This window comes from Sarcophilus harrisii, chromosome 6 (genome assembly GCF_902635505.1).
Source record: "Sarcophilus harrisii chromosome 6, mSarHar1.11, whole genome shotgun sequence".
Lineage (NCBI taxonomy): Eukaryota > Metazoa > Chordata > Mammalia > Dasyuromorphia > Dasyuridae > Sarcophilus > Sarcophilus harrisii.
The window spans coordinates 236,081,100-236,103,292 of record NC_045431.1 but is presented as its reverse complement, the minus strand read 5'-3'; the positions used below and the strand labels follow the sequence as shown (position 1 = coordinate 236,103,292).

Below are 22,193 nucleotides of genomic sequence, written 5' to 3'. Positions count from 1 at the left end.
CCAGCCTCCAGCTCTCTAGAGCCCCCCCCCCCTCCTCCTCTGAGCTGCTTTGAAGTCTAAATGTGAGAGGGAGGGGGGTATGGGAAGGGGGGGCTGGGAGGGGCGGGGACCGGATTTCCTGGGGGCTGAACAATGGCTTTGAAAGTGACATCTGAGGAAACTGCCTCCATCCAAGAGGAGAAAGCCGTTCCCTGACCCTGGTCCTCCCACTGAGGCTGAGCGTGCTCTCCGGCCTCCCGGAAAGGGCTCCTCCAGAAGGGGCTCCGGCCCCCCAGATGCCCACTCTAGGAACTGGGGAGCCAAGGCTGGCCTATGGCAGTGGGGAGGGCACTGAAGGGGGAGATTCTGAGCTGCCTGTGGCCGCCCAGCCTCAGCCCCATTTCACAAAGGGGAAAGCCGAGGTCTGCAGTGGGAGGGAACTTGTACCAGCCTCACGGGAAGGAAGGAGCCAAGCTTGGAGCTGCCCCGGCCCTCCCCTGGCCCAGGCGCCCCGGCTCTCAGGGCAGGGCCCGGCTTGCTCACCAGCCCCCCCTCCCCTGACCTAACAGCCCTGCTCTGGTCCAGTGTAACCCGAAGCGTCCGGCCCAGCTCTCCCCACGGGCCAGGCCCTCTCTCCCCTCCAGGTGCTGGGTGCCGGCTTCCTAAGTGGGAGCTTTACAGAGGCTCCGATGGCCTCTGTGCCCAGGAAGCTGGTGGGAGGGGGTCCCAGGGCCGGGAGCCAGTCGGGGCTGCTGCCCTCCCCACCAAGAAGGGGCTCCCCGGGCACAGGGGCTGCCTCAGAGCGGGGAGACCCGATTCATCCCCAGGGGCCCCAAGGGGCCATAAGAAAACACCCCCCGGACCTTTGCTCACCAGGGCGGGAGAGGAGCTGCCTTAAAGGTACTATGGCTGTTTCTCATGGTTCATTCAAAAGAGCCAACAGCCTTGGAAACCGAATTCCCAGAAGCCCCTTGGACCCCTCGGGCTGGGCCGGGCAAGCACCGGAGACAACATTTCTGACCCCGGGGCAGAGCCTTTCCCTGGGCAGTGGCCCAGGGCACTGGTGGCAGGGAGGCTGCTGAGGAGGAGGCCGAGGCCGGTGCCCTTGGGCTCTCTGCCTGGGGGGCTGGGGGGGCCAGAAAGCTGCCTTCCCAGGCCCCCCCACCCCATGCCCCAGCTGAGAGGAAACATGGGGCCTCCTCCACACGGGCTGGGGCAGGGACGCCGGCGGGGGTCAGGGGGGCACTGTCAGCTGGGAGAAATGTCGAGTGGGCAGGAGAATGCCTTCCCTCTGACATCAGTCTGGCTGTGGGAGTGGGTGGGGGCAGGGGGCACCGAGCATGTGCCGAAGCTCCTGATCCGGCCAGAGAAGGACCTGGAGCCGGGGGCCAGTGATGGCCAGTGATGGGCCAGCCATGAGCTCTGACTGGGCCTGGGGGCAGAGCTGGAAGGGGAGGAAGCTGGAGAGCTCTGGGGTCAGAGCCCTGAGCTCAATGTCTGGCACAGAGTAGAGGTTTTAAACACCCAGAGGATTAAACAGAAATCCCTTACTATCCTAGAGATCTTGGACAAGTCACTGGCCAGACCAGGCCCCAGCTACCCCCCCCCCCCCACAAGAAGGGGAAGGACCAGAGGGCAGCAAAGCTGATCTAGTACCAAGATCACGGGCCCCCCCCGTCCCATACCTTATCCATACCCTCATTGCAGGGCAGAAAAAGCCTCTCTGTCTGCTCATTGATGGAGAAACCAGGGGCTTCTGCCAGGGCCCAGCACAGGGGAGACAAGGCGGGGCTGCTCTTAGAGCTTCCCGGCCCATAGGGCTTCCTCCCCCCCCCCCCCCCCCCCCCCCCCCCCCCTCTGCCCTGAGATACAGCCCCTGCTGGAAACCCTGGTGCGAGCGTTAGAAAGGGCACTTCCCAGAGCTGAGCTCTCCCCTCCTTGTGAGAAGGAAAAGAGGCCATCAGAGCTTCGCGGGGGCTGCTGCTGGCGGGGAGAAGTCAGGAGCCAGACTGAGGGGTGGGGACCACAGTCCTGAGCCCTGGGCTGGAGGCCGGACAGCTCGCAGGCCGGTGCTGCCCTCTAGTGGCAAGTCTGGTGTTCCTAGGAACTGTCCCTCCCTGATCCGTCAATCCCTGATCACTCACCCATCCACAACATCCATCCCCCCTCCCTTCAGACATTCATCCATCCACCTATCCCTCTCTCCATCCCTCCCTCCCTCCCTCCATCCCTCCATCCCTTTCTCTGTCCATCTCTCCCTCCTTCCATCCATCCCCCTTCAATCCATCTCTCCCTTTATCCACACATTCCTCCTTCTCTCCACCCCTTCATCCCCCCTCTCTCCATCCCTCCTCCATCTAGTAAGAAGAGCCCCACTTCCCTCAGCATGGGGAGGCTTGCAAGGCTCTAGTCTGCATCTCCTTTGATTGCCTAAGTGTTACTGGGGCCAAGGCGGTGCTGGAGGTGGGCGTGTCGAGGAGAATTGACACTGTGCTCGTCCAAGGGCCAACTTGACCCAAGCAAGAGGAAAAGAGCAATTGTTACAATGATTCTGCGACAACGATGATGGTGACGAGGATGAGGAGGAGGCCGATGGCCGACAAATCCCCGAGTTACAGTCACAGACCCCAAACGGGTTTTGAGAATTCAACCAAAAACAATTTTCTCTGATCACAGATAAAACGCTCGTCCACAATCTCCAGCTGCGACATCCCCCGGCCATGAAAATGTCGCAACCGCGCCTTTCGGAGGCGTTGCCGTACGGAATACCCATAATGGCCTTGGAACAGAGAACTCTCCAAATGCGGCCATTCAAGGGACTACAATGAGGACCAGGAAGGAAGGGGATGAGAGACCGAGCATTTTCATCATGGCAGCTGCTTCTAGAATTCTCCTAGAAAATTCGGGAGCCTGCCCAAGTCAACCTCACATCCCACCACGTTTTTCAATTCAAAAAAGTCATTATTTTAGCCATTAAATAAAAAAAACTAACGGGAAGCAGTCTGTCCAAGGAGCTTTTTCCAGCTGTAGACTCCATCAGGAGAGAATCCCTGCACTCCATGATGATGGTAGAAGTAATAACAAAATGCCTTTATTGATGACCACAAACCTGTGCTCATGGTACATTCATGTATTAGACCCGACTACGACACAAAGGCTGGAGGACCTGAGGTCTCCATGGAGAACTTCTCTATTTAAGAGAAATAATGAGAAATGCCATTAGCAAGCCCCAAGCACTGGAACATGACTGTGGCAGGGTCTCTGTTAAGCCCAGGGACACAAGATGGAAAATCTCCGCCTTCAAGGAGCCGCCGTTCTTTCACAGGAGACCCCCATTGGTGTTTAAGTGCAAATAAAATGCAGATCAAATAGAAAGTCTCTTAGGGGAGCCCGGCAGCTTGTGGAAGCAGGAAATAGTTAAGTCCAAGGTGGCTCCTCAGCTGAGCTTTGAAGGAGCTGAGAGATTCTCAAAGGATGAAGTGAGAAGGGTCAGGTGCCCATTCTGGGCAAAGGCACTGAGACTGGAGATGGAGCATTTTGTGTGAAGAACTTAGAAAAGCCCAGTTGGGCTGGATGGTACAACGCTTGAGGAGAACAAAAAGGAGAACAAAAAGATATGACTGGGAAACAGTCCCAGACTGTCTGAAACAGACTCTGATCCGAGGGCACTAGGGAGCTTCTGGAGCTTCTGGAGCCAGAGCAGGAAGGGGGTGTAAGTAGGATTGGGTTAGATCACTTTCGGAAAGTCAAGAACAAGAAAATAACACGTTTTATTTCAATAGCCAAGAACATTTTTCAAGGAGAACATTTAAACATTAGGTTCTGCTAGGCCCTAAACTCATGATCCTTTCTCCTGAGGGTGGCCCACCATATGTCCACACCACTGCACTTATCCGTAGCCTTTGGTTTACATTCAAGGGGATTCTGGGAAAGGACTAAGATCCAAGAGTAGACCCCAAAGGTCCTCCATAGGCAATATCCATAGGAAACCTAACACCCTTTGACCAAGAACCACTGAACACGGCTGAGTCATGAGGATTTCTTTAGAGATACAGGAGGTTGGTCACACAGAGATGGCCGAGGCCGTCACCAGCAGAAATGATGGAAATCCCTATCCCTAAGGAATCTGGACCCAGCGAGCGATCAAGATAGTTTAAGCAAACATTGGGCAACAAAGCAGTGCAGGGCACAAACATTTAACATCTACTGAATACCTAGAAAGACACGATCAGGGTCAGAATTTGATGTCAGATTTGTCTGAGCTCCGTCGAGAAGGAAGGCTCAGAAGGGGAGCAGAAGTGACCCCGATGATGATGGTGGCCATGCTCGAGATCGCACCTTACAAAACAACTCTGGGAAGTGGAGTTGGGAAAAAACACAATGCAATGACTCTCTTAAGAACTTTAGAAACAATACTATAGTGGGGGAGCCCCAGGACCGCCCAGCACGGCTCCTCAGAGAAGGGGCTGGGCTCTGTGAGCAAAGAGAATTAGCCCAAAGGAAATGCAAAATGCGCTGTTAGAGATGCCCCTGATGTTCATAGACTCTTTGTGTCCGAGCTCGGCTACAGTTGGACACCATAACTCGACGCTAGTGTAGTGACGTCATTTAAAAACTGGGGACAACAGTCGTACAGGCCAGTAGGACCAGTGTCCTTTCCAATAGAACTCTGGATGTTCCTCTAGTCACATGACCATATACAAGGAGTTCAGAGGTCATTTCTCACAGAGCCCTAACTTAAACTGAGGCCCCCAGAGATTGCGTGGATGTCCAAGGTCACACAGTGGCAGGATTTGAATCCAGGGTCTTTAGATAAGTGATGGAATTTGGTCTTCATCAAAGGCTCCTGGGACAGGAAGGGCGGGTCATCTTGTCTCCATCTGACAAAGAGGCTCATGGAAGGCTGAACCGCGGGACTGGTTGGCGCCATCATGCAGGGAGCAAAGGGCCCCAGGGGTCAGCCAGGACCTCAGCACTCCGGACAAGCCCCAAGGAGCCAAGCGGCATGGGAGACGGTCTAGTGCCACCTGGTGGCCAGCCCGTGGATCAGCTCCCACCAGTTTTGTTCCCAGGAGCCTCCACTGGGCTTTGGGAAACCCAAGAGTATTTAGCTTCAGCTCAATCTACCCCTTTATGGCTTGTGGTTGAAAAGTTCAACCCTTAATGAGGTGATTGACCTTCTCCCCTACGGGAGATTGGTCCTGGGTCAGCCCTGCCAGTTTAAGAGGGCCGGGCCGAGCTCGGGCGCCCCATGGGGTCTTTAAGAGCTCAGGGACATTTCTCCCTGCCCCGGGAAGGTCGGTCAGTCAGGGTGGGGGTAAGGTCGTGGATAGGCCCTAACAGCAACAGCACGAAAAAGCGCTTTTTTCAATATTCATTTTTATAAGATTTGGGGGTTTCAGATTTTTCTCTCCCCTTCCCTCCCTCCCTCCCTCAAGACGGCAAATAATCTGGCCTAGATCACACCCGGGAAACCATTTTCATGCGCAGTGTTTCATTTGAGTCTCACATAAAGTCTTGAAGGTACCGAAAACTTGGCAGGCTTTATCCCCATTTTAAATGGAGGAAACTGAGGTAGAGAGAGGGGAGGTAATTTTATTCATGGTGATGCAACATAAGTCTCTGGTACATGTTACCATTTATGAAGCCCTCACCTTCACTCCGTAGCCTTTGGTTTTCTCACACACTCCCCTGAGGTTTGGGCGATAATATTCAGATTTTACAGATGAGGAAACTGAGGCACCTCAAAGCCAGGGCTCTTTCCCTTAGCCGATTCAGCTTTCTAGAAATCTGCAGGGACGGTGCTGGAGAAAAGCTCTAGATCGCAGAGGGATTCAGTTCTGGACCCCAAACAAAGCCCTTCACAATCAGTCACCCCCCAATTTCCCAGGCTCAAGGCCCATTACTCTTACTCAATGTGGGCTAAGTTCTAGACAGCCCAACCTCCTTGCTATTGATTTTCTGTCCAAGCCCCTCATGGCCTTGTGGGCCTGGTACTGCAGATACCGCCCTGACTTACAGCTGGGGAAACCGAGGCGCAAAAAGCCACGAGCAGCCCACCATCCTAGGAAGGGGCTTCCTGACTGCGGGCCAGCCCCCTGTCTGTTCTGTCTCCCCGCCCCTAATGAGGGGCTCCTGCTGCATATTCCCTGGCTGGGCCCCTTGGCCAGCGGCGCCTCCTCCCCCGGGAGCCCAGCCCAGCCAGCCCCCCGGAGCTGCCCAGGACAACGTCCAGCCCACCGGGCATCTGGTCACTCACCCAAACTTGGTGCTCATGGTCCCGCCAAGCAGGGAGCCCAGGATGACTCCCACTCCAAAGCACAGGCCCAGCTTCCCCAGGGCTCCCGGGCGATCTGCTGGGGGGGTCAGGTCTGTGATGACCATCTGGGCCCCTGGGAGAACGGGAGACAAAAGTAAGGGCCACCTCCAGGCCAGGCCCCAGGGGAGTGTGGGCTGCCCCTCCTCCGGGACCAGCATCCCTCCCATCCTGGTTGGTCTGCACCCTCCCGGTCCCCACGCCCTGGACATTCTCAAGTCCCCCCTTCCTTTCCCACAACCACCACCCAAGGTCATTCCTGGCTCTGGGGATTCGTCTTGGGCAAATTACTCGGGCTTCCTATGCCTCAGTTTGCCTGTCTGTAAAGTGGGTAGGACAGCGTGGCCTCTGCACCTCTTCCAGCTTTAGCTGTGTGTGTGCCCCTCTCACTGCACCCCTCCTCTCTGCCTGGCCCTGTCTCTGATCCATATTTCTAATGGCAGCTCTGACCACATCACCACCGTCCCCCCAAAGTCTTCAGTGGCTCTCCTCTTGGCGAAGGAATATGGTTCAAATGTATGTGGCACTCAAGGCCTGCCCCCATCTGACCTTGCCCTGCCTTGCCTCACTGTCTCCTCCTCACTACATCCCTAGGACCATGGGCTCAGGAGCTACAGAGTCCTGGAAGGAGCCGCTCTGGAGTCAGAGGAGCCCTGGGCTGGTGGTTGGAGCATCAGAGGAGCCATCGGCAAGGGTTCAAATCCAACCCTGACCCCCGAGGGCCTTTGATCCTGGTGCCTCAGTTTCCTTATTGACAGGTTGAGAAGTATGGCCCCGGGGGTGAGGAGTCTGGGACTCTGAGGTCTGGCTCTGGAGGACAGTCCATGCTCTGTATCTCATCTCTTCCCCTTTGGGGCCTCAGCTCCCTCCTGGACAGGCAGCCTCAGAGCTGCCTAAATGTGAGCTTCCTAGGATCCCAGGACCCACCCCCGTTTCTTTTACAGAGGGGGAAACTGAGCCCCCGGGATGAAGGGCCTGGTCTGTCCTGGATGGGCAGGAGGCTGCAGAGTCCAGTCTGCTCCCACAGCCTGGAATGTCTGCCCTTCCTCGGTGCTCATGGGAACCAGGCTCAATGCCCTCCCCCCCCCACTTTTCCGACTTTCTCTGGCTCCCACAGCACCTTCTGACTTTCCTGGCATCCCTGCGCCTGGCACATAGTAGGCACTTCATAAATGATTGGCTGATTGGTTGTTTCAGGATCAGTCCAATCTTTCATGTACGTATACACACACACAACCACATATATGCTCCACACGCACATATATAAACGTTCATTTTCCAGCCACATGTAAAGACAATTTTAAAGATTCGATTTTGAGTTTCCACTTTTCTCCCTCCCTCCCTCATCTCCCCCCTCCCTGGGATAGTAAACAACTTGGTATCAGTTGTTCATGTGTAATCATGCAAGATCTATTTCCGTATGAGTCATATTGTGAAAGAAGAAGACTCAAAAATCCCCTGATAAAAATAAAGGCAGTGAAAACAAATCTGTTTCCATCTGCATTCAGGCCCCACAAATATCTTTCAAGAGCATTTTTCATCACAAAGCCTTTGGCTTGTCTTGAGCTAAGTCATCGGCCCTTGTTAATTGTACAATTTTGCTGTTGCTGCGCACGGTGTTCTCCCGGTTCTGTCACTTTACTCTGCATCAGTCCCTGTAAGTCTTCCCAGGTTTTTCCGAGATCAGTCGGCTCATCTTTTCTTAGGGCACGATAGCATCCCATTGCAATGATATACCATAATACCAGTCATTCCCCACGTGAGGGACATGCCCTCAATTTCAAATTCTCTGCCACCATAAAAAGAGCTGCTATAAAGAAATAGAAATAAATATGAACTCCCTTCCACTTTTAAAAACTCTTTTTGGGATCCAGATGTATTTCTGGATCAAAGGATACATATAGATCTAGAACTTCTTGAGCTTAGATCAAAGGGTAGGGACAGTTTGATAGCCCTTTGGGCGTGGTTCCAAATCCCTCTGCAGAATGGTTCACACTTCCACTTACAGTGCGGTAATGTCCCACTGTTCCCACATCCCCTCCAGCATTTCTCATTTTCCTTTTCTGTCATATTAGCCAATCTGATAGGTATGAGCTAGTACCTCAGAATTGTTTTTATTTGCATCTTTTTCATCAATAGTGACTAAGAGCATTTTTCTTTATTTTTTAAATCTTTGTTTTTACTTATTTATTGTTTAAACAATTTCAAAAAATGTAAACTTAAATACAAAATGAGAAAAAAATCATCGCCATGTACACAGTAGAACAAAATAGAAGATTCAGTATAAAACAATAAATTTACATTGCACGAAAATCTATATAATAAATGTCACATTTGTTTTCAAAGCTATCCAGGTTTTCTAGAGCTCTAGAACATTTTTGCCTCTGCCTGTAGATAGCTTTGATGTCTTCATCTGAAAGCTGCCTGTTCATAGCCTTTGACTATTTGTCAACTGGTACAAGCATGGCTTGTATTCTTGCAAATGTGACTCAATTCTCTATCTATTTGAGAAATGAGGCTTTTATCAGAAATAGTCAAAATTGTTCCCCAGCTTTCTGCTTTCCTTCTAATCTTGGTTACATTGATTTTGTTTGTTTAAAACCTTGTAAAATTTATTGTAATCAAAACTATCCATTTTATATTTTGTAATGTATCTGGTTTAGTTGTACATTCTTCCCTTATCCACAGATCTGACAGTAAACTATTTCTTGCTTATGGTATCATGCTTTATGTTGGAATTATGTACCTATTTTGACCTTTTCTTGGTATATAATACAAGATGTTGGTCTCTGTCTAGTTTCTACCATATAGTTTTCCAGTTTTCCCAGCAGTTTCTGTCAAATAGTCATTTCTTATCCCCAAAGCTGAAATCTTTGGGTTTATCAAATACCAGATTATTATGGTCATTTACCATTGTGACTTGTTTTTCTAATCTGTTCCATTCATTCACTAATCTATTTGTCAGCCAATACCAAAGCGTTTTAATGATTAACATGATAACAGTTGGGCACTTTTTGTGAAGATGCCGTGTACCACCAAGAAAAGGGTCTATTCTTTTCTATTCCCATTCATTGTCTCCATACATCTATCTTGTTTAACTTTTATAAAATTGTATTCACTTCCTTAACTACTTTCTTATTTATATTGTATAATATATTTATATGTAGTGATATATAATATTTATATTTATATTTATATAAATATATATATTTAGATTTATCTAGTTTTAAGAAGGGCAAGTTAAGCCTTCCTACTAGTGTAGTTTTATGGTCTATTTCCTCTATAACTTATTTAACTTCTTTAAAAATCTGAATGTTATACCATTTGGAGCATATATGGTTAGGATCGATACTCATTGTCTATGGCATCTTTTTAGTAAAATGCACTTTCCTCCTCATCTCTTTTAATTAGATCTATTTTTTGCTTTTGCTTTGTCGGCTCGTGATTGCTATCCGGCTTTATTTTATTTTATTTTTTAAATTTTGAAGCATAATAGATTTGGTACCAGCCTTTTACCTTTACTCTGTGCATGTCTTCCTGCTTCAGACGTGTTTCTTGTAAACACAAATCAGATTTTTAATCCATTCTGCTCTCTATTTATGTTTTATGAGTAAGTTCAGCCCATTCACACTCACAGTTATGCTTTCTGTGTATTTCTCTCCATCCCATTTTCCTACTGTTTATCCTCTTCCTCTCTCTCTCCTTTCATCCTATCCCTCCTCCCTGGTACTTTGCTTCTGAGCACTATTTCCCCTAATCTGCCCTCCCTTTGCTTTTGCTCCTCATTTCCTTCTTCCTTATAGGGTAAGATATATTTCTATACCGACTGATGTTATTCCTTCTTTGGACCAATTCCAATGCCAGTAAGGTTCAGACAATCCTCCCCCATTTCCCCCCCTCACTATACACCACCTTTCGTGCTTATTCATGTGAGATAATTTATCCCATTCTATTCTTCCTTCCCTCTTCTCCCTGTGCAATTCTCTTTCTCACCCTTAATTTTTTTGGAGGGGTATCATCCCATTAAAGCCCAACTTATATCTGCCCCCTCTATGTCTGTTCCCTTTAATTGCCCTAATAGTTCTTAAAAACTTAAAAGAAAAAAAGCTTCCCATGTAAAAATATAAGCTGTTAAACTGTTTTATCTTTCTTGCTGATCTTTTTATGCTTCTCTTGGGTCTTGAATTTGAAAATCAAAATTTCTGCTCAGCTGTGGTCTTTTTATCAGGAATGTTTAAAAGTCCTCTATTTTATTAAACATTACTTTTTTTTCTCCTGAAGAATTTTGCTGAGTTTTGATAGATAGGTCATTCTTGCTTGTAATCTTATCTCCTCTGCCTTCTGGAATATCATATTCCAAACCTCCTGGTCCTTTAATATAGAAGTTGCTAAATCCTGTGTAATCCTGACCTTGGGCCTATGATCTTTGAATTATTTCTTCCTGGCTGCTTGTGGTATTTTTTTTTTTTTTTTTGCCTTGACCTGGGAAGTCTGGAATTTGGTTATAATATTCCTGGGAATTTTTATTTTAGGATCTCTTTTAGGAAATGATTGGTGGATTCTTTCAATTTTATTTAACCCCTGGAAAGAACATATCAAGGCAATTTTCCTCAATAATTTCTTAAAATGTGATGTCTATACTTTTTTTTTTAAATAATGGCTTTCAGGTGGGCCAGTAATTTTTAAATTATCTTTCCTGGATCTATTTTCTATATCAGTTATTTTTCCAATGAGATATTTTCTATTTTCTTCTATTTATCATACTTTTGAGTTGTGTAATTGATTCTTGAGGTGTCATGGAGTTTTTAATTCCCACTTGCTCAATCGTAATTTTTCAGTAATTATTTTCTTCAGTGAGCTTTTGTACCTCTCTTTCCATTTGACCAATTCTAAATGGTCCAAGTCCATTTTTGTACACTTTTTTTTCCATTGTTTTTTTCGTGGTTTCTTTATCAAGCTGTCAACCCTTTTTTATTACTCTAATTCCTCTCCAATTTTTATTTTACCTTTCATATTTGATTTTTAAATCTTTTTTGAACATATCCATGAGGATTTGGGGAGCCTGTGAGAAGAATCCATATTTTTCTTTGAGGATTTGCTTTGGGCATTTTGACATTGTTTTTCTTGTCTGATTTAGGGTTTCGATCTTCCCTGTCACCATAATAACTTTCTATGGTCAGGTTTTTGGGGTTTTTTTGGCTAATTTTAAAGTTGAAGTCTGCTCCTGGTCTTGGGAGGGCATTGTCTCAAGCTTCTTGTGCCAGGGGCTAGGGCCTGGCCCTTGGTATGTTGCTCTGGTCACTCACCTGCTGCACTTGGGTCACAAAGTCTGGGCACGGGAAAGCCAAGAACTTGAGACTTCAAGGCTGGCTTGAAACACTAATGAACTGCTGCACTGGCAGCATGGGGCCTCCATCGCTGACTTATGCTGAACCACAGGATCTTGTTCCTGTCATGGCCAGACACTGCCTGCGCTGGACTGAGCTCCCCCTTTACTTGAATGACCTCCTAAATTGTGTTGGGCTGGAAAAGTGCTTCATCCCACCTTTTTGCTGGTTCTGCTGCTCCAGAATTCATCTTAAAATATTATTTTACAAATATTTGGGAATCTATCTGCCAAGGGAAAGTCAGGAACTATATGAGCAAAACTACAAACCACTTTCCACACAAATAAAGGCAGATCTAAACAACTGGAAAAATATTAAGTGCTCTCGGATGGATGAAGATGACAATACTATCTAAACTAATCTATTTATTTAGTGCTATACCAATCAAACTCCCAAGAAACTATTTTACTGACTTAGGAAAAATGACAACAAAATTCATCTGGAAGAACAAAAGGTTAAGAATTTCAAGGGAACTAATGAAAACAAAATCAAATGAAGGAGACCTAGCTGTACCAGATCTAAAACTATAAAGCAGTGGCCAGAAAAAAAAATCTTATTTTATATTATTTGGAAGTGAATTTAGCTCAGGCAAGTTGCTCCCTTATTCCACCACCGTGGCTCCATTTCAAGCTTGCCTAGCAGATTAGAAGTTCCTTGAGACCAGGGCTTGAGAGTATTTCTCCTCTCTTTAAATGATAAGTTCTCTGGATCCAGAGCCTAGGAGAGAGAGCCTGGATCTATCTCCTGTCTCCCCTAAAGCTTTAGGTCCCCAAAGTCAGAGCTGGGAACTGCTTCTTCTCCGGAGCAGAAGCCTGGATCTGCTCCTCCTGCTTTGTCAGACCAGGTGCTCCCTTAGGACAGAAATATTCCCCCTCAGTCTCCTCTGCAGTCTAGCCAGGATAGAGTTGGATATTGTAAGTATTTGTTGACTTGTTTTCTACCACAGGATTACAGATTTAGGGTTAGAAAGTCATCCCTATCATGTGACGTCTCCCTATATCTCTCTGAAATATCCTTTTGGTCCCTCTTCTAATTCCTCCACCTTCCAATCCTCTCCCAGACCTTTACCCCTGTTTTGCCTTCATTGCCCCCACCACCCATCTCCTCTGCTCCTATTCACATGTTGCTGAGCAGAATTGGAAGAAGTTATGAATTGTGTTGACTGGGGCCACTACAAATTCATGGTATCTTACTTAAACCGGGTCCTCACTGCAGCAAGGCAATCCTCCTTCTCCTCCATTACTGCTTCACTCTCCTGCTCTCCTCAACAACTGTTCTACATTTTCTCTGCTTTCTTCCAGGCTCTCACATCTCTCACTTATCTCTACTCTCTTGGGAGAGTCACTGAGGAAATAGAAACCATTCACCACAAGCTCCTTCTCCTTTCCTGTCTTCAAAACCTTGAAACCACCCTGATTTGACACCATCTTTCCTTGTTTCCTCTTTTATTCCATTCTCTAAAGAAGACTAGACTTTCTCCTAGACAAAGCAAACTCCTGTACATTTATCCTTGGTCTCATTTCTCCTTATCTTCTCTAACAGATTGCCTCTATCATTATTCTCCCTCCCTCTCTCCCAACCTCCCTCCATTCCTCTCTTTCTTTCTTTGTTTCCTATGACTCTCTGTCTCTGTGTGTGCCTGTGTATTTCTCATTTGTTATCTCTGTCACTATATCTACTGGCTCTTTCCCAGCTTTAAAATACACCCCTGTCTTCCCCATTTTTAAAACCCTCATGACCTTATGATCCCTTAAATAATTTTCAAACAATTCTCCTTTTCTCAGTCAAACTCTTATAAAAAAAAACTGCATGTCTTACTTGCCCCCTCCCCCCCACTTTATTTCCTCAAGCCTTTGTAATCTGGCCTCAGATTTTGTTATTCAAATAAAATTATTCTCTCCAATGATCTCTTAACTGCCATATGTGCTTACTTTTTTATTCTTGTGTGCACCATAGTGAAGATTCTTTTCACATATGGTCTTTTTCTGATCTTAAATTTTCTCTCTAATCTTCACCCTTCTTGGTTTCTTTTATAGCATTTGTTAGACTTGTCTAAGTCTGAAAGGGATACATCTGAGGATGCTGACCACTTCTCTAGTTTTACTGTCTATTTAAATAGTAATGGTAATTCAGCATCTATAATACTTTCCAGCATAATGTAGGGTCCCTCTTTATCTTTTTTATTCAAGTCTATTTTTGTTATTGCCTTATGTGAAACTATGATTGTTTCCCTCGCTTTTTTATTTCTCTCTCTTTTTTCAGTTTCTCTGAACAATAATAGATTTTGCTTTCGCTCATTATTTTAATCTGTAAACCTTTAGGTTTCATATGTGCTTCTTATAAACAACTATTGTTAGATTCTTCTTTCTACTCCGTTCTGCTGTCTCCTTTAGTTTTATGGGTGAGTTGATCCTAATGACAATCATGTGATGTTAATTTTGTATTTCCTTCCACCAATTCTCTTATACTTTTCCCTTTCTTTGATCCCCACCCATTCTCTATAGAGAAGAATAAGTTGGTGAGAGGAGTGTGTATTTTTTTTATACTCAATCTATTATTCTTCTCTCACATCATAATTGCAGGGTTTTACTATTTCTTTCACTGAATTCTTTCATTTTAACTTATTTTTAAAAACCAAAAAGCATTTCTTTTCTCTCCTTCCCTCCCCATTTAAAAAGGAAAAAAGAAAAGAAAAACTGCACCTAAAAAAAAATGCCTCAGTTGACAGTGTTCCCAAACTATCCTGAGTCCATCCCCTGTCTCTCAGGAGGTGGGCAGCAAGCTTCATCATAGGTCTTCCAGAATTGTGGTGGACAATTGCATTGATCAGAGTCTCTAAGTCTTTCAAAGTGCTTTGTCTTCACAATGTTGTTATCACATAAATAGCATTCCCGGTCACTCTTTTCTTTTTTTCTTTTTTTCTTTCTTGTTCTCTCTCTCTCTCTCTCTCTCTCTCTCTCTCTCTCTCTCTCTCTCTCTTTCTTCCTTTCTTTTTTTTTTCTTTCTTCTTTTCTTTCTGAAGCCCAGGTCAAATGTCACTCCCAGTGCGAGGCTTTTAAAGATCTCTTCACCCTAGTTTCTTCCTCACCAATGCCTTTATTTAGTACCAGGTACACATTCTCTATTTATTTATGTAATCTCCCTTGGACCATGCCCATAGTACCTGCTGGCCTGCCAGACTCCCCAGAATTCTGTGGGCTCATGCTGCCCCCTGGGAACTCAGTCTCGTGTGAGGGGGAATTCTGGGTTCTCTGCACCCAGCAGGCAGGTCACACTGTGGGCATGATCACACACAGGTCATGCTTTTGGCACACCCTGTCAGCTGTGAGCCACTGGAAGGCCGGAGCGGTTGTACCCCCAATGCAGGGCTCGACACCCGAAGGAGCTTTGGTGAAGCGTCCTGATGGCCTGGGCCACAGACTAGACTCTTGTTCTCTACAAGAAGGAATGGCGCCCAAAATAGGGCAAAGCCATCTGTGACGGCCACCCAGTAGCACAGGGTGGAATGGGATCTGGGCACAACTCTTCCCGGCCCAGGGACCAGGTTCCTTCTAGCTGGCCAAGACAGAAAAGGATCTAGGGGATCCAAAGGAAGGAGGGGGCCCTGCCAAAGCCTGCTTTCCTTCTCCAGCCTCCCCCTGTCAAAGCCTGCTCTTCCTCTCCGGCCTTTCTCTGCCCGGGCCTCTCCCCCAGTTTCCAAGACCGGGCCATAGGACTTAGGGACCTGACATCCTATCCCTCCACACCCCCTGCCCAGGACATCAGGGGACCCAGTACCTGGGAGCACATGCATGAACAGAGCTGGGATCCGGGATGCCACAAGGAGAGGCACATTAGTGGCGAGGGAGAGAAGCAGGTAGAGCCCAGAACCGGCCACAAAGGAGAGAGTCAGGGCTGCCCGGGCTCCCCACTGGTCAGCAAACCTGGGAGGAGATGCAGAGATAAGGGGAGCAGGCCCAAGAGATCCTCTGCCCTCACACCTATTCTTGTGAGGAGCACCTTGGCTTCAGGGCTGCTTTGGGCCAGGTCTGCCCCAGGATGTGGGGGACCAAGATCCCAGAGGAGTCGAGAGACTTAGGAAGCACCTAGGCCTGTCTTTTGACCAAGATCCAGAACAGTAAAGTGACCTCACAAGAAAGGAGGGGGAAGGCATAGGGAAGGAGAAAGAAGGGGAGGAGAAAGAGGGTGGAGAGGAGACAGAAAGGGGAAGGAGGAGAGAGAAGAGGAGGAGGAGGAAGGGGGAGGAGTAGCTGGCTGATTCCTTTCCATTTGCCTTAGTCTGCCTGTGGTATAACCCTCCTGTCACCCCCAAATCTTCAGGGAGGAGAAGGTCAGACTTAGAGCCCTAGAAGGCAGAACAAGGAGACCGCTCAGAACTAATTGTGTCTAATCCCACCCTTTTACAGGCAGGGGAAATGTGGCCCAGAGAAGAAATGTGGTCACTTGCCCAGGTCACCCAGCAAATTCCCCTCAGCTGAAATGAGGAACTTACATCTATCGCATTAGTTCAGAGATACCCCCTCTCCCCGCTGTCCCCCAGATTCTGGGGCTCTCTCTTCTCAGGGGAGGCAGGCCAAGGGCTCCCCTACCTTGGGGGGAAGATTACATTACCTGCCAAAAATGGGGCCTCCCAGGAGCTGGAGAACCCCAAAGATGGTCTGCAGGTAGCCAAAGCCCACGGAGTCCAGGCCCAGGTTCTTCACCAGATACTGAAACCCAGAAAACAACAGCCTCTCACTGTCTGTGGGGACCAGGCCTAGAGGGGCTTCCTCGTCCCTTCTCTTAGGCGGCTACCCCAATGACCTCGGAGAAAGACTGGCCAGAATCCTCTTCTACAGATAAGGAAACTGAGGCACAGACATGGGGAGTGATCCCAGGCAGAGGGGGGAGAGAGACAAAGAGACACAGAGAGACAGAGAGACAGAGACAGAGAGACAAACACACAGAGACAAAGACACAGAGAGACCGAGATAAAGAGTCAGAGACAGAGACATGAACAGACACAGAGACAGAGACAAAGAAACACAGAGACAGAGACAGAGAGAGACAGAAACAGACAGACAGAGACAAAGAGACACAGAGACACAGAGACACAGAGACAGACGAACAGACACAGAGAAACAGAGACAAAGAGATAGAAAGAGACAGAGACACAGAGAAAGAGATGGAGAGACAAAGATAGAGAGGAATGGAAGGAGGAGGAGAGGAAGAAGGGGAGGGAAGGAGAGGGGAGAAGGAACACAAAAGCCCCAGTAGTGCTGAAGTTTGCCTTTGGGTTTTAGAATGGAGGAGATGGGGGCAGAGGATGGGAGGAACCAAGGGTAGCAGCCTCCCAAGGGTGCTAGAGGCTGGCGTTGGGGACGAGAGGGTAGGAAAGGGGGAAGATGGGGTGATAAATGGCCCCGGGCGGGGAGGGAGCCCACTGTGGGCAGCCTCAGGGAGGGGAGGGGGAAAGAGGGGAAGGCTTGGGCTGTCTCCGGGGAGGGGGAGAGGCTGCCCCAGTGCCCCAGGGATGGCCCTGTAGAGGGTACTGGGGGGCGCCTCGGTGGCCTAGCCCCTGGGTGTCCCGGCCCCTGAGTGCCCCAGGCCCTTTGTGCCCCAGCCCCTGGGTGTCCCAGCCTCTGGGTGTCCCAGCCCTTGGGTGGCTTAGCCCCTGCATGGCCCAATCCCTGGGTGTCCCAGCCCCTTGGGCTGCAGGACTCCATGGGCAGTATGGGAATGAGGACAAAGAAGGCAGACGCTGGGGCTTGACAAGCTGCGGCCTTAGGAGAGAGGGACCCGGAAACCGTTTTACACGAGGCTGTGTGGGGCAGTGGGGAAGCCCAGGAGCCCCCGTAGGACCTGCCGACCTTCCCTGTGACCTGCAGCTGCTGCTGCCCTGGGTGCCGGCTCCGCGGCCCGGGGGCTCTGGAAGGCAGACAACGTCAGGGGGCTCCATCAGCGTCCCCAGAGCCCGGCACAGTGCTAGGCTCCGGCCTGGGGCAGCTCCCGACTCTAACCCTAACTCCCAGTAAGTCCAAGCCCGGGGCTTATCCAAGGACCTGTCTAAGGTCACTCAGCCAGGACTGCCCTGGGGAAAAGTGCTGACCAGGACTGGGGGAGCCAAGCAGAGGAGCCCGGGCTCAGGGGCCCCAGCCCAGACCCCCCTCTGGGTCCCCATGCCCTGGACCCCGAAGCCACTGCTGGCCAGTCCTCCCTCTCCCCCTGGTGCCACTGGGAGCAGGAGCCCCCGACACCCGAGCCGGTCCTGCCACTTTCTGGGGGACTTTCTTCCCCCCCCCCCCCTCCTGCCCTCTCTGGCCTCAGATCAAAGGGTTGGACCTGAGCCCCTTGATGGGCGGGGCAGGAGGAGGAGGAGGAGCCCACGGTCCACAAAGTCCTTCCAGGGCCCTCTCTCCCTTGGCGCTTGTCACAACCTGAGGGCACCAGGATCCCCTTTTTACAGGTGAGGAAACAGAGACTCGGAATGTGACTTGTCCAAGCTCACACAGCCAATTCCCGGCAGAAACTGAGGTTTCCTGTCCTGTCCAGCGGGCCTGTGCAGGGGAGCCCCCGGCAGAGCTTGGAGGGCGCCCTGGGGCCGGGTAGCGCCTAGGAGACCTTTGTGTCCATTTTACAGATGAACAAATGGAGGCCCGGAGGGGAAGCCCTCCCCCCACCCCCACAGCAGCTCAAGCTCTGCCCTTGGGCCGCACCCAGCCCCCCCGCTCCCGACTGGGAGGCCCCGCCCCCCAAGACCACTCACCGGCATAATGGAGAACTGCATGAAGAGGCAGGTGAGCTCGAGCGCCGTCAGCAGGTAGGTGACCCCGAGCACCAGCCGGCGGCCGGGCTCCCCGGGAGGGGCCGGGGGGGCCCTCCCCGCGCGGAGCGGGGCGCCGTGCTGCATCCCGGCCTGGCCGCGCTCCCGGCTGCTGAGCCTGGGGAGGGGGGGCGGGGGGGACAGCCGGTGCCAAAGTCCCGGGGCGGGGCTGGACCCTGGGCTGGGCGGGGCTCCGGAGGGAGGGGACGCAGCCCCCGAGCCCGCTCCGGCCGCTGCTCCCCCGAAGCTGCCCGAGGCAGCCCCGGCTCCGGTCTCTGAGACGGCCCGTAGCCCCAAGCAGGGTCCGAAACGGGGCGAGTCGCGAGGTAAGGACGCCCCGGGCCGGGGGAGGGGCCGTCCGTGGAGGGGGCTTTGCCCCGGGGCCCCAGGGCGCCCTCCCCGACGTGAGCCCCGACGTGAGCCTTTTTACTTGGTACTTGTATCTTTAGCCCTCAGCTCGGGGCTTGGCGCGCCCTGGAGCTTAATAAACGCTTGTTGACTGACTGACTGATCGCCGAAGGCCTGGCTTTGCCCGTGAGGCTACCGAGGCAGTCACTCGCCCCTCGGAGCCTCAGTTTCCCGATCTGTCCAAAGGAGGGGGGTGGTTCTCGGGGCGCTCCTTCCCCTTAGTGCCGGGCTCCTTGGGTCAGCGTGTCCTTGGGGAGTTTCCCATCGGGCTCCTCGGAGGCTTCTGGGGCTGCTTTCCGTAGCCGGCCCCGGTGGTGCAAGTCACAGGCCAAGTTCAAGGCTTTTATCGCCGCGTCCCCCAGACTTTGTCCCTGCGGGAGGAGGGATTCCTGTTACTCATTAGCGCAGATCTGCAGGCTCACCCCGCCCCCACACCAGCGGCTGGGCCAGAGCGAGGAGCCGGCTACCCGAGCTCCCCTCCTGCCCCAAGAGTGTCCCTCGGCCGGCCCCCCGCCGCTATTTCCCCCAGTCCCCAGAGGCCACAAGGGCCATTTTCCAGATGTGGAAACTGAGGCTCGGTGGGGAGCGGCTGAGCAAGCCCGGGCTCATTGTTTGCTGGGAACCCTGCCTGGGGCCCCTCCCCCAACACAAGGGGGCCCGCACCTCAGCATCCCCGCTCTGGTGGCCCAGGGGTCTGCTGAGCTCATCCTTTGGCAGCCGAGAGGATACACACCCGGGGATTGGGTAGGACGAGTGTAGGGTATGTGTGTGTATGAGTGTGTGTCCAGGGGTGTGCAGTGTGTGTGTGCAGGGTGTGTGTGTGTGTGTGTGCAGGGTATGTGTATGTGTGAGTGTGTGTGAGTGTGTGCAGGGTGTGTGGGTGTGGGTGTGGCTCATGCCAGGGAACCGGCAGGGGCTGTTTCTTGACCCCCCCACCCCCACCCCCACCCCGGGTCTCCCCTTCTCATTTTTAAGGCGTAAGAGAAAATGAAGGCACTGAATGCCGCTGGAGCTGGTTATCAAAGTCTCAGCAGCACATCCTACAAAATGGGGGGGGAGAGGCTGCCTGCGGAGGCAGCCGCGCCCCCCCCCCCCCCAGGGTCTCTGGGCAGGGGCTGCACCTTTCCCGTCAGGCCGCTGAGGGCCGCCACAGTGCGGGTCCTGGAGGAGCCGGAGGCTGGGAGTCCAAGGCTCAGCCCCCAAGCACTTCTCCTTTCTGAGCATCATTCCCTAAACTGAGTGTGTGGGGGGGGACCCTGAGATCCCGGCTCAGCAGCTGCCTGGAGGCCCCAACCCAGTGGGTCCCCTCCCCCCCTCCCCGTGACTGCCTCAGGGACCCCCCCCCCTCAAGGGAGCTTTTATTGGCTGATCACCAGACACGGGCGCTGCTACTGTCCGGGCATCTCAGGGGCTCTTGAGCAGAGGGCAGCTCGGAGGCCGCCTCATTTTACAGAGGGGAAACTGAGGCCCAGTCTTGGCCAGGTCACTTAGCTACTCAAGCTGGGCTCTGCCTCAAAGCCGGCCTCCGCTCCCCTAAACCAGGGAGCCCGGAGGAAGGCTTAGCGCCCCCCTCCTCCCCGCTCCCCCAACTCCCGCTGGAGTTCCAACACCCCGCCTGTGGGTCCCCCCCGGGGAGACCCCCGTGCCCAGCGGAGCCTCCCAGTTTCCAAGGGGGGGGGGCTAAAGGACCCTGGGGGGGCAGGGCCGGCCCGCCTGGGCTCTACACACCTGGGCCGCTCCGGAGTCCCCAGTCGGCTGCCCCGGCTCTCCCTGACTGCGGGAGGAGGCCCCGGGCGCCTCTGAGACGCCCCAGCAGGAAGCCCGAGCTCCTAGTGCCCGCCTGAAACCTGAGCACGTGGCCCGGGTGACTTCCTGAATCCTGCGGGTGGGGGGAGACCTCGCCAAGCTGCTGCACCAGTTTGGGCCCCATGACTCACCCCCGAGAGCTGGCCCAGCCCGAGCTCAGGGCCAGAGGAGGCTCCTCCCCCCCCCCCGCCCCCCGCAGTGAGGGCCGTCTCTCAGGGCCACTGCCCCTCCCAGCCCCCGGACAGACCAGGCTGTGAGGCCCGGAGGCCCCGGCGTCCTTGGAGCTCCAGTTCAATCCGGTTCGGCTCCAGGGCATTTCCAGTGGATGTGTTTACACTGTGCTGTCATTGTGCCCAGGGAGGATACAGAGACGGAAGGGGGCACACAGAAGGTGCTTAATGAGTGCTCACTCTGGAATCATTTATTATCATTTCCTTTCAATGGGGCGGCCAGTGTGCATTAATTCAAAAGTAAACTCATCGGGGCAGCGAAGGGGATACAGTGGATAGAGCACCAGCCCTGAAGTCCTGAAGGTCCGAGTTCAAATCTGGCCTCAGACACTTAACACTGCCTAGCTGGGTCACTTAAGCCCAATTGCTTCAGAAAGAAAATGAAAGTAAGCTCCTCGACTGAGTAAGAAACCGCTTTGAGGCCCAGCAGTCAGCTGGGGGCTTCGGCTGACCCTGCGGCCTCCGGTGACCACCACTGCCCTGGGCTCCCACGCCTGAAGCTTCCAGGATGGACATTGGTCACATTTGCAGGAATCCAAGCTGCCTCTTTATTTTTATGTATTTTTTATTATAGCTTTTTATTTATAAGTTCTATGCCTGGGTAACTTTACGGCATTGACCATTGCCAAACCTTTTGTGCCAACTTTTCCCTCCTTCCCCCCATCCCCTCCCCCAGATAGCAGGTTGACCAATACATGTTAAATATGTTAAAGTCGAAGTCAAATACAATATACGTATACGTGTCCAAACAGTTATTTTGCTGCACAGAAAGAATCGGATTCTGAAATAGTGTACAATTAGCCTGCGAAGGAAATCCAAAATGCAGGCGGACAAACATAGAGGGATCGGGAATTCTATGTAGTGGTTCCTAGTCATTTCCCAGAGTTCTTTCTCTGGGCGTAGCTGGTTCAGTTCATTACTGCTCCATTGGAGCTGATTTGGTTCATCTCATTGTTGAAGGGCCACGTCCATCAGAATTGGTCATCATATAGTCTCGTTGTCGAAGTGTATAAGGATCTCCTGGCCCTGCTCATTTCCCCCAGCATCAGTTCCTGTCAGTCTCTCCGGGCCTTTCTGAAATCATCGTCCAAGCAGCCTCTTTAAGGAAAAAGCGGTTTTATTTTATGTTCTAGCATTTTTTTCAGATTTCGGGTTTCCAAATTCAGTCCCTTCCTCACACTCCCCCCCTCCCTGAGATATTCATGATTCTATATATGATATCAATGATTCTGTACAATCATGCAAAATCCATATGAATCACATTT

At 51.1% G+C, this 22,193-nt stretch overlaps 1 protein-coding gene across 1 annotated transcript in view; it reads right to left on the bottom strand.

The window, feature by feature from the left end:
* SLC22A18 (solute carrier family 22 member 18) overlaps nt 1-20,756 on the bottom strand; it is a 49,327-nt gene extending 28,571 nt beyond the window's left edge. Inside the window, exons 1-5 of the mRNA XM_031942542.1 lie at nt 20,621-20,756; nt 18,428-19,263; nt 16,294-16,391; nt 15,460-15,605; nt 6,239-6,371 (exon numbers count right to left, since the gene is read on the bottom strand). Of these exons, the coding sequence (XP_031798402.1) occupies nt 6,239-6,371; nt 15,460-15,605; nt 16,294-16,391; nt 18,428-18,571 (521 nt within the window). The 5' untranslated portion in view covers nt 18,572-19,263; nt 20,621-20,756. The remainder of the gene's footprint in view (nt 1-6,238; nt 6,372-15,459; nt 15,606-16,293; nt 16,392-18,427; nt 19,264-20,620) is intronic.
* Between the last annotated feature and the right edge of the window lie 1,437 nt (nt 20,757-22,193).